General features: G+C 38.2%; 2 protein-coding genes across 2 annotated transcripts; one reads left to right on the forward strand and one right to left on the reverse strand.

Annotated features, from left to right (window-relative positions):
• LOC109823837 (aspartate aminotransferase, mitochondrial) lies at positions 284-6685 on the forward strand. The gene is made up of 10 exons (XM_020390245.1): positions 284-583; positions 1256-1341; positions 2302-2508; positions 2683-2788; positions 3129-3233; positions 3330-3502; positions 3739-3898; positions 5639-5734; positions 6036-6130; positions 6224-6685. The coding sequence occupies exons 1-10, from the start codon at positions 401-403 to the stop codon at positions 6294-6296; spliced, it is 1284 nt and encodes a 427-aa protein (XP_020245834.1). The 5' UTR covers positions 284-400; the 3' UTR covers positions 6297-6685.
• Positions 6548-9588, reverse strand: LOC109823830 (pentatricopeptide repeat-containing protein At5g16860-like). The gene has a single exon (XM_020390232.1). It carries the CDS (start codon positions 9439-9441, stop codon positions 7288-7290), a length of 2154 nt encoding a protein of 717 aa, XP_020245821.1. The 5' UTR covers positions 9442-9588; the 3' UTR covers positions 6548-7287.

The following is a 9825-nucleotide window of genomic DNA, read 5'->3' on the forward strand; positions in this document are numbered from 1 at the left end:
CTGAAGTTTAACCTTGAAAAGATGCAAGCCAAACGGAACCCGCCGCTAAAACAAATCCCAGCCCATTTATAGAGTAACGCTCAAAGATAACTTAGGCTCGGGCCCAATTTGTACAAAAATGAAACCAAGCCCAGCCCATTTATTCTCCCAACGAACTCTCGTGCCGGCACACGGCTCAACTCCCTCTCGTGAGCTCACCGTGTTTATCTAGACATAGGGGTAATGTCGTCAATCCACCACAAAAGCTCAACCGGACAGACCAAAAGCTGACTCCATCGACATCTACAACAACAAAAAGCAGCTGATGATTCCGTAATTGCCCCCCTCTCACCTGCCCATTTCTCTCGCTCCCTGTCTTGGTCTCTCTCGCTCCCAAATTTGCTTCTGGAGAGCTCGATCCATGGCTTCGAGAGCTGCGATTTTGAGAGGGGTCATGAAAAGGAGGTATCTTGCTGCTTCTGGAGCTCGATCCATGGCGACGTCTTGGTGGTCCAAGGTGGAGGCAGCTCCGAAGGATCCGATCCTTGGAGTTACCGAGGCTTTTCTTGCGGATCCTAGCCCTGATAAAGTTAATGTTGGAGTTGTAAGTTCACTTGCCATTTCTGCAAGGTTTTCTTATCGTAGACATTAGTATTTGATGCCAGAAACTGACCTCAAATGGGTAGTAGTATGGATGCCTGTCTTTTTGTCGTACTAAATTATTTTTAAACCCATGTTCAATGTTTGATTGATTAGTTGCAAAACATAGGTAATTTTGTTGCAAGAAATGATAGATTTTTATTGCAAGTCAAGTGTTTGTTTCTCTATATTTGTAAAATGATCTTTATGTTTTGATTTGAAGTGGACTGACTTGCTGGTGTGACATTATTTTTCAGTTTTTTTCTGATAAGAGGACTTGCTGCTTTTTTGCAGCCGAATTAACTGTAACAAATATAGTATTTTTTTAATTAAAAAAATCAGCTAAATTGATTACGGGACATTAGTCTTTCAAGTTAATAATAGGAATACATCAAAGGATTGCATTCTTTTTAAAATAAATTGTAAACTCAATTACCATTCCCGACTTTCTTGTTGCTGACCAAAGGTTGGAAGTAGAAATTTGAGTGTAGCATTTGTTGCGGCTCTATTTCCTGTCAACCAAACAACCCCTTAATGCTATTTCTATTTGCCACACCATTGGATCTTCATTCTTTTAATTATGTTTATTTTTTCACTTTCATTTATTTGTACATTTTTTTATTTTCTTTTTTGTTAGGGAGCTTATCGTGATGATAATGGGAAGCCGGTGGTTCTTGATTGTGTTAGGGAAGCTGAAAGGAGAGTTGCTGGAAATCTCAACATGTAAACTAATCGCTAAACTTCGTACTTTGGTTATCTTGTACTTTTTTCCCTTGTGTTATTTATCATATTTCTTCTGTATATTTCTGATAAAGGTGCTTGATTTAGTAATTTTTTTGCTGGTTATTATTATCTGATTAATATCATATATGGGTGATTTTGCTTTAGCTAGCATCACAATCCTGTCAATTCTTGCTAGTGTCAACATGTCCATGCTTTTGGTCCCGTAGAATCCACTTTTTGAGCATTGCATTTTTGCTACTTGACATGTATGACCATTGCGGAATTTATTCTTTCTATCTTCTGACGTTTGCGCAAAGGCGTTTATGTGTTACCTTTTCTGGCTAAAACTTGAATATGAATTACAATAAAAGTATCTTATAAGTTTCCATGATGCCTAACATAGAGAACTACTGTTTAATTGATCCTGGCTTTGATCTTTTGATTTGAAAAGAAAATTATACTCTGCCTGTCCAGTGGCTTCAAGCCCATTCATTATATGCTATGCATTGCTGCAAGCCCATTCGTTATTAGCCTGATAATCATGAAAAAAAATAATTATACATATCCCTTCTAACCGTCATACTAATCAACTTATGTGGAAGACCAGTTCTAGTAATTTATTATAAAAAATTATACTCAGATGGAAGGCTAAGATATTGTTAGGCGATTAAATTGCTCATAGAGATAAATCATTAGAAGGCACTTAATTCTGGTAAAAGCTGTAACCCAGCAAACCATAACAAACAAATTATGCATATGATATGTCGATGTTATTGTGGGGGAAGATATGAAGGTTGAGTATTTTTTTTCCTGACTTATGTGCCATGAGAATGTCCTCACCTGATGTCATGACCTGAGATCAAAAGTTGAAACTTGAAGGTGCAACCTTGGTTTAGATCTAAGGAACAGAAGCTGTGTACATTTGTGTTAAATGTAAATTCTTTGAAATTTGTGATCCAGGGAATATTTGCCAATGGGTGGTAGCATGCACATGGTTGAGGAATCTCTGAAGCTAGCATATGGGGAGAATTCTGAGTTCATAAAAGATAAACATATTGCAGCAGTGCAAACTCTTTCAGGAACTGGTGCATGCCGGCTTTTTGCTGACTTTCAGAAACGGTTTTTACCTGACTCTCAAATTTATATACCTGTACCGACCTGGGCCAAGTAAGTTATGCTTCTTATTATTAAGTTCCATTAATGTGCTCTACATATTCGTTTATGATCCCTGACCTCTATCAATCTGTATTTCCCTTAACTTAGTCGCTACATTCATATGTATAACTTTTTCATGGTCTTTCCCAAAATAAGAAACATTAATTAACTATGTATTTTTTATAGTCATCATAACATCTGGAGAGATGCACATGTTCCACAGAGGACCTTCCACTACTACCATCCTGAAACAAAGGGACTAGACTTTGCAGCACTGATTGATGATGTTAAGGTATGCTCACCTAAAGTAATTTAGTAGTCAATCTTGAATCATAATACAGTATCGACCACTGCTAATAATAATTAAATTATCTCTAAGAAATCTTCTGAATGTTCAAGAACTTCTTATTGTGAAAGACCGTCCACTACTTATATAATATTTGGTCAAAGAATTTATGAGCACCTACTTGAGACTTCATGTGATCAAACTTCCCTTATTGGGACTAATAAGTTCATTGGAATTTGTTTCATGTCATAGTTATCAATTGATTCCTTGTTGATCCATCCTCAGTGGGTGGAGAGTTTGTATTTTGTGTAGTTTCCTTACTAGATAAGTTTTGGTTTGTTTGTAGAATGCACCCAATGGTTCGTTCTTTTTGCTTCATGCATGCGCCCATAATCCTACTGGAGTCGATCCTTCCGAAGAACAATGGAGGGAGATATCATACCAGTTCAAGGTAAAGTAAACGGAGTTACACTTGATTTTTGGAGTAAGTTTTCTTTATCTAGTCAGCTAAGCTTTGTGTTAATTTATGTTATTTGTGGCTAATTAGGTTAAGAATCATTTCCCATTCTTTGACATGGCATACCAAGGCTTTGCCAGTGGGGATCCTGAAAAAGATGCAAAAGCTATTCGTATTTTTCTCGAAGATGGACACATGATAGGATGTGCACAATCATATGCCAAAAATATGGGGCTCTATGGACAAAGAGTTGGATGCCTCAGGTGCGTATTTCTCCCATTATGGAAGCTTCTTTCAGAAAATATATTGTTCGCGTAATTCTTACCTCTGGTTTTCTTCAAGATCTTCTATTCTAGTAGATGCTCAGTTGTATCTCTGATGTTCAAACGTTAGGCCTTCTTTTCTTGCTGGAAGCAAATGCATGCCATAATATTCACTGGATGCATGAGTTTATCAATCTTAAACAACATTGTATGCTGAGATCTAAATCTTTTTGCAGTGTTCTTTGTGAAGATGAAAAGCAAGCAGTAGCAGTGAAGAGTCAGCTGCAACAGATTGCTAGGCCAATGTATAGTAATCCACCTGTTCATGGTGCTCTCATTGTCTCAATAATCCTTAGTGATCCGGAGCTAAAGAGTTTATGGTTGAAGGAAGTGAAGGTACCCATTCCACATTTTTGGTCATTTGTTTACTTAGGGCCTGTTTGGTTGGTTTGCTATAATCATAGGAAACATGTCTCCAGCATAAAAATCCCTTTCCATAGGTTTTTTTCTTTTTGTTATTTTATTGGAATAATGAGTAACTTGTTTGGTTAGCCTAAAAGTAAGGAAGGAAATGGGTTTCCTAACCAATCTAGTGCAACTCCTTTTCTTTCATCTGGATGGAAGAACTCAATAATGGGAAAATTGAATCCCATCTGCATGGTGAGGATACCATCCAAATAGGACAAAATTAGGGAGAAGTAGAGGTAAGCATACCTAATGTTGAAATCATCAACAGCCAAATAATTCCGATGGCTCTTTAGTGCTGTTAATAAAAATGCTCCCATCAATCAAGTATTATTCCCAACAAAGAAACAATGAGACAGAAAATGGCACCATATAAGTTGTGTCAATAGGAAACCATATTCACAACAACAGATGGATTCAAACAGCTTTGAAAGATCTCTCATTACAAACAGTATACTTGCATCAAATTTTCATAACTACCAACCCACACAAGGTAAAACTTAAAAGCAAATATTACTAAAAAAGATAAAAAAAAGAAAAAAAAGAAAAAAGAAGAAGAAAAATAAAACAGACACCAAAAGAGGGACTAAATATCGAACAGAATCTATATGACAAAATAACAATGCTTACACAATACATGAACATCCACTTTACCATGCACAAACATCCTCAAAATGCATAGACTAATTAGCTACCAATAATTCAAATTGTTCCCTCATTCATAGGATTCTTTATACTTCCATCAAACAAAGGCATAAAACCATCATCATGAACACAACAAAAAATAAATGAACAAGAAATGTAATAAACATGTGAACTTAATCACATAGATCAACAAAGGAAGGTAATAAAAAAAATATTTCCTTCATCGTGCTTCAGCAGTGCTCTAAAGCAGCTCAGTGGTAACTTTCAGATAGATCAAACCCTATCAGATAGATTGATCCCCAGTCAGTTGGATCTAGGGGGGATTCAACAATCAAGGAAGCAAAGCAGAAGATCAACCTCCAAAATAACCCAAGTAAACTGCCCATGAGCTCCTACAATCAGATTATCAAGATTTACTATAGCTGAAGTAGATCAACCACTGGATGACCTCTAGGATTTTTTCTACAACAGCAACAGAGGCTTGAAAGTACATGAGGGAATAATTATGTGGGAACAAGAGAACGCTTAGTGAAATCTCCACCAAAATTTCCTCAATTAGAGCTAGCTTATTATTATTATTATTATTATTATTATTATTATTATTATTATTATTATTATTATAATGAAGAGAGGGGGGTGGAGGCACCAGATAAAAGAGGGAGGTAGACGGAGAGAGCGGTAAGAATAGCCCCTAACCATCCCCAAATAATTGCGGTTTATTACATTTCCGATCCATTTCTGACATTAGAGCTCGGAAATGGGCTTTTCTCCTTTGTTGAGGTGGAACGGGTTTTCAGCTCCTCTTTTTTTTGGGGTTGAACCAAACACGAGAAGAGAGAACTTTTGGACCTTTATTTCCTGCCGTCAATATGTCAGAACTAGGAAACCCTTTTCGGTTTTTTTGGCCAACCAAACAGCCCCTTATTTTAAAAATCGATGGACATAATTTTCCCTTGGGACTGGTGCTTCTGGAGATTCTTTCTGATTATATATCTATAGAGTAATGAAAAGCTGTCCATATTTCAGGGAATGGCTGATCGCATCATCGGAATGCGAAATGCTCTCCGTGAGAACCTTGAGAAGTTGGGTTCACCTCTATCCTGGGAGCATATAACTAATCAGGTCAGTGTTACTGTAGCTTTGTAACCCAATGGGCATTAAGTTAGTTCATATGTCATTGACTCACCGTGCATTACTGAGTATGTGAGCGTATAACGGTAATTGTGCATTCTTATTATTTTCTGCATCATTCCTCTCTTCTTCTAACAAGCAGATTATTTGCAAAGTTCATATGTCATTGACTCACCGTGCATTACTGAGAATGTGAGCGTATAACAGAAATTGTGCATTCTTATTATTTTCTGCATCATCACTCTCTTCTTCTAACGAGCAGATTATTTGCAAATTTGTGATCTATAAGCAGATTGGGATGTTTTGCTACAGTGGAATGACCCCTGAGCAGGTTGATCGCTTGACTAATGAGTTTCATATTTATATGACTCGTAATGGTCGTATCAGGTACTAGATCTTATAAATTTCTTGATGACGTCATATTTTAGTGCATCCTTTTTACAAACTACATTTTAATTAACGTAATTGTTGATTCTACAGCATGGCGGGTGTCACAACAGGAAATGTTGGCTACTTGGCAAATGCCTTCCATGAGGTTACAAAATCTACATGAGGATTGACGTATTTTTTTAAAGATATAGGTTCAAAGAGAGGGGATTGGGAAATAAGTCACTTCAGCTTTGACAACCCTGAGGCATTTTAACTTAGCATGAGGTTTTTGGAGTCGGCGTAATCATTGGAATCATTGCTCTGAAGAATAAGTAACAATGAATCATTGCTCTGAAGAATAAGTAATCAGTTACGAGTCTTCCTTCAGCTGAATCACCTGCAAATCGAGGCATTGAAATAAAGTCTTTGCTTATATTTGTTCTTGGCATGTTTGTACTTGTTCCAGTTTCATGGGATATACGTCATGCATGTACAACATTACAACTAAGTTTGGATGTATGAAAAAAAGAAACAAAATGCAGAGTCCTCGAAATGTTTGAAACGCATTGCAGATTTCTTTGGCTTATTCCCAGAGTGGGTATCGCTTGTATTGCAAACGGTGTTGGCTTCTCTTACAACTTAAATCACCTTATTTGGTACAGTTTGACTTATTCCCAGAGTGGGCATCGCTTGTATTGCGAATGGTGTCCGCTTCTCTTACAACTTAATCACCTAATTCCCAGAGTGGGTATGGCTTGTATTGCGACCGATGTCAGCTTCTCTTACAGCTTAATCACCTAATTCCCAGAGTGGGTATCGCTTGTATTGCGAACGGTGTCAGCTTCTCTTATAACAAAAGGTGCGCGTCAAAGGATATGTCGGTTACACCCTGTGGTTCATAGTTCTGTGATCCATATCAAAATTGCAATTAGCTTTTGTTTGTTTCTTATGTTCAGGCTGTGGCACTGCAATAAGCTTCTGTTTGTTTCTTTTGTTCACTGTTTGGCTGTCTCTGTGATCTGTGAATGTGAAAGGGATAGCGTGTCTATATAAATCCAGTCAAGTGCTGAATCCTACGTGAACTAAAACCTGAAGGGCTTCTGAAACCAACGAGCTCCTTGTTCTTAGAAAATGTTTCTCTAAATTAGCGTGTAATGGATTCCTGTAGGCGGCTCTCACCTCATTTGTTCATTCAAGAAAGTCAACACCCTGAACATTCTCTCCCACTCAGGATGCTGCGCTCTCTCCTTTGCAACAAAACAATGGAACCTGTTATCCACCTCAATCCAGCTACTCCCTGCACCTTTCTTCACTCCCTTCTCCTTCATCATCTCCCTCATCCCTTCCACCTCCTCCCACTTCCCACAACCCGCAAACATATTCGATAACAACACATAATATCCCGAATTATCGGTTCCAGTCTCAAGTATCCTTGCACCCGAATAAAATCCAATCTCTGTATCTGAATGCATTTTGCTCGCTCCAAGAATCACTCCCCAAATCTCATCACTTGCCTTTATCGGCATTGTCCTCACCAATTCTACCGCTTGTTGTATTCTCCCAGATCGAGCTAACAAGTCTACAATACAAGTGTAGTGTGCTTGTCTCGGAGCAATTTTAAAATTTTTCATGCTATTGAAGATCTTGATACCATCTTCAATGAGCCCACCATGGCTACAAGCTGATAATGCAGCAATGAAGCTCACATCATCGGGCTCCTGTAACATGTAGAATAGCTCAAGAGCATTTTCACTGAGTCCATGGATAGCATAACCTCCTATCATTGAATTCCAAGTTACGACATTCCGGTCTTTCATCAAATCGAAAACTCTTCTTGAGTAAGCAATTCTTCCACATTTTGCATACATGTCGATGAGAGCACTGCCAGCACAGGAATGGTTATCCAACGACTTCTTCAACGCCCATGAGTGAAGTTCTTTGCCTAAACAGAGTCCAGAAATTCCTGCACAAGCTGAAAGCACACTCGTTATCGTAATAGGGTTTGGTTCAATCTCAGCTCGAATCATTTCCCGATAAGTGTTGATGGCATCTACAAAATAATGGTTATGTGTGTATCCTGCTACCATTGAACTACAAGATATCACATCTCTGTCCAAAATTGCCTTGAAAACTCTCTCAGCATTTTGAACAAGACCACAATCGCAATAGACTGAAACGAGGGCATTTCGAACTCTTCTGTCAAATTCAAGCCCGTGCCTGTACGAATAGGCATGGATTTGTTTGCAGAAGTCTAAGCACAAAACACCAGAAATTGACGGGAGAACACTAGCGATGGCTATAACATCTGGCTTCAGGCCTTCACTCAACAATTCCTTGAACACTTTCATCGCTTCATTCGAAAGATTATTCTGAGACAATGAAGAAATGATCCCGCTATAAGTAACAACATCCACATTCAATCCAGAGACCTGCATGTCTCTAAGAAGATCAATACTTTCATCGAACAATCCATTCTGAGCATAGCAAGATATCATCGCATTCCAAGAAACTCTATCTTTTTCATTCAAACTATCAAATATTCTACCAGCCTCATTAACCCGATCACACTTCCCATAAGCGCTAATGAGTGCATTCTTGATTATTTTAATAGACTCATGCCCTTGTCTCAAGATATAGCAATGCACTTCTCTAACAATATCCTCATCGATAGAACTGATCTTAAGCAAACTAACAATGGTAGCCTCATCGGGCATAAACCCATTCCTGACCATCTCACGAGCTTTCTTCATTGCCTCCAAATCAAGCCCATTACAAGAAAACCCCGAAAGAATCGAATTCCATGACACAACATCTCTGTGAGGCATTTTATCAAACACCTGGACGCCACTCTCCAAACTCCCACATTTCGCATACATTGAAATCAAAGAGTTACAAACAAACACATCCGATCCAAAGCCACATCCAATTGCCATCTGATGAAGGCATTTCCCTTTCCAGAGGTCTGAAATGCAAGCACAGGCCTTGATGACACATGAGAATGTGTAGCTATCGGGTTCGAGGCCTCGTTTTCGTTCAATGGAGAACAAGTTGATGGATTCTTGATTGAACCCATTTGAGGAAAGGGCTCGGAGCATTGAATTGAGGATGAAGATGTTGGGGGGTTGGAAGTGGGTGAATACTTTCTGAGCTGAAGGGATGTTTTGGAGTTGGGAGTAGAGAGTGATGAGCTTTGTGGAGAGGAGCGAGTCATTGTGGAGGCCTGAGGTGATGATTATGGAGTGGAGTTTTGGGGTGAGGCTGAGAGGTATTTTGTGGGTGATTAAGGATTCAAGAAGTTGGAGATGGTTTGCGCTGATCTTTGAAGGCATGGGAGATTTATGAATTTGTTAATGTCATGAAGAGGATTTTTCGTTTCGTTTCGTTTTGTTTTGTTTTTTAATTCTTTTTTCCTTTAAAATCATGAGCTGATTCTTTCTCCATAGTTTGAGATTGTAGAAGAAGGGAGATTATGCAACTTTCAAAACATTCAAAAGAGAGTTTTTTGTTCCTTCTTTTTTCTTTTTTCTTTTTAAACCCAGATGTTAGACCCTTAATTTATTAGTATTTCGCATTAGTCCCCCACATCTTCATAATTTGATATTCTGCCCCAGAATTACATTAATATGTTGATATTATTTTCCATGTATTATTGTCAAAACTATGGTTGTTTCATTTCTTTTAATCATTTTCTTTAATAGTCAGTTATGTCCCTC

Source organism: Asparagus officinalis, chromosome 1 (assembly GCF_001876935.1).
Source record: "Asparagus officinalis chromosome 1, Aspof.V1, whole genome shotgun sequence".
Classification (NCBI taxonomy): domain Eukaryota; kingdom Viridiplantae; phylum Streptophyta; class Magnoliopsida; order Asparagales; family Asparagaceae; genus Asparagus; species Asparagus officinalis.

Coding starts and splice junctions, on each gene's coding strand:
- LOC109823830 (XM_020390232.1), bottom strand. CDS start 9,441: ATGCCTTCAAAGATCAGCGCAAACCATCTCCAACTTCTTGAATCCTTA.
- LOC109823837 (XM_020390245.1), top strand. CDS start 401: ATGGCTTCGAGAGCTGCGATTTTGAGAGGGGTCATGAAAAGGAGGTAT. Junction 3,899..5,638: donor TATGGTTGAAGGAAGTGAAG/GTACCCATTCCA, acceptor TCCATATTTCAG/GGAATGGCTGATCGCATCAT. Junction 5,735..6,035: donor GGGAGCATATAACTAATCAG/GTCAGTGTTACT, acceptor ATCTATAAGCAG/ATTGGGATGTTTTGCTACAG.